Source organism: Phaethon lepturus, unplaced genomic scaffold (assembly GCF_000687285.1).
Source record: "Phaethon lepturus isolate BGI_N335 unplaced genomic scaffold, ASM68728v1 scaffold29117, whole genome shotgun sequence".
NCBI lineage: Eukaryota > Metazoa > Chordata > Aves > Phaethontiformes > Phaethontidae > Phaethon > Phaethon lepturus.
Window position 1 is genome coordinate 1 of NW_010554471.1, and position 1338 is coordinate 1338.

The 1338-nt window shown below is 63.5% G+C and overlaps 1 protein-coding gene across 1 annotated transcript in view; it reads right to left on the minus strand.

Moving 5' to 3' along the window:
* Positions 1 to 558: 558 nt before the first annotated feature.
* Positions 559 to 1338, minus strand: part of RNF41 (ring finger protein 41, E3 ubiquitin protein ligase) — an 18218-nt gene continuing 17438 nt past the window's right edge. The window contains exon 6 of the mRNA XM_010291876.1: positions 559 to 966. Within this exon, the coding sequence (XP_010290178.1) occupies positions 615 to 966 (352 nt within the window). The 3' untranslated portion in view covers positions 559 to 614. The remainder of the gene's footprint in view (positions 967 to 1338) is intronic.

The following is a 1338-nucleotide window of genomic DNA, read 5'->3' on the forward strand; positions in this document are numbered from 1 at the left end:
GGTTCGGGGACTCCCCGGTCGAGCCCCTTCCCCAGCCCAGGGGAAGGAGGCGGGAGGAGCGGACCCCCGCTGCCGCCGCACTGCGCGCTCGGGGGCAAGGCCTGGAGACACGGCAGCAGAGAGACGGCGGAGGGCGAGGCGGAAAATCCAGAGCGAGAGAGAAAGCCCAGGGAGGATTCAGCCACCGGACAAGCGAGAGCTGCCGTCAGTCCACAGCAAGAGCTGAGCTGGGCCTCTGGGTTTGGGCTGGACCAGGAGCCGGGCTTCGGGAGAGGCACCAAAACACAGGCTGGGTCCGCGGAGTCGGACAGGACGCGTGCGGCGCTGCGCCTTCTCTCCGTGAAAGACATCGAACGGGGAAGCTGATCTGCAAGGGGCGAACACGGAGGGGCCGCAGGGTGTGCTCACCGCTGCGCCGAGTGTTTGAGTAGTATCTGCCAGAGGCGTTTAATCATTTCAGCTAGGAAGCAAGAGGTTCGAGGGAAGAGTGCCCTAAGAAAACCGTGTCGGTGACTAGGGACACCAGCAGTTTTGACCGGCTACCCCCGGTCTCCGCCTCTGCCCCTTCCCCCTCCTCTCCCTCGTCAGCACGAAGCGTTTCTCTGTGCGAGTCCTTAGATCTCCTCCACTCCGTGTGCAAATATCATCACCAGTCCCGGCTCTAGCACCATGTCCTCGCCCATGTGCTGGTTTTCGCAGGCCATCACCACCACGGCCTGCTTGCCAGGGATGCGCTTGGCCACATAGTTCTCGTAGTACCGCCGGTTCATCTGGCGGGTCTCCAGCGTGGCCAGGCCCTGCGGCCAGTTCCGCTCGTGGGCGTTCTCGATCAGCTCGTTGATGATGGACGTGGGGCAGCCGCTCTCCACCAGCGAGCGCTTGATGACGGCCTGCAGCACCGCGTCCGGCGTGGAGATCATTCCACCCCACCGCGTCACCCGGGCCGGCTGCAGGGAGTTCACCCACCTGGTGAGAGAGACACGGGGACAAGCGCTCAGTGCTGTGCATTTTCGGTGCCTCCCACCAAAACCGGGGAACCGTTCTGCTGCTGGTCCGCTCCGCGCTCGGGAGCGAGGCTGGCCGGGGAAGGCCTCCATTTCCCCACCTACCCCTCCCCTGTTTTCACCCCCAAACGTGACCCAGCTGCAGCTTTCAGCTCCGCTACCCACTCCCCGGAGGGAGGGGAAGAAAGGATGTGATGAGAAGCTGCTTCCTCCGGCCTTTCTCACAAGGAGGAAGGAATCTGGCAGCTTCCTGCTCATGGGCAGGATGCAGGTGGAAGAATAAAAACGGTCCGAGCCCATTGTGCAAAGCAGCTCACGAGCCGCTCCCCAGAGC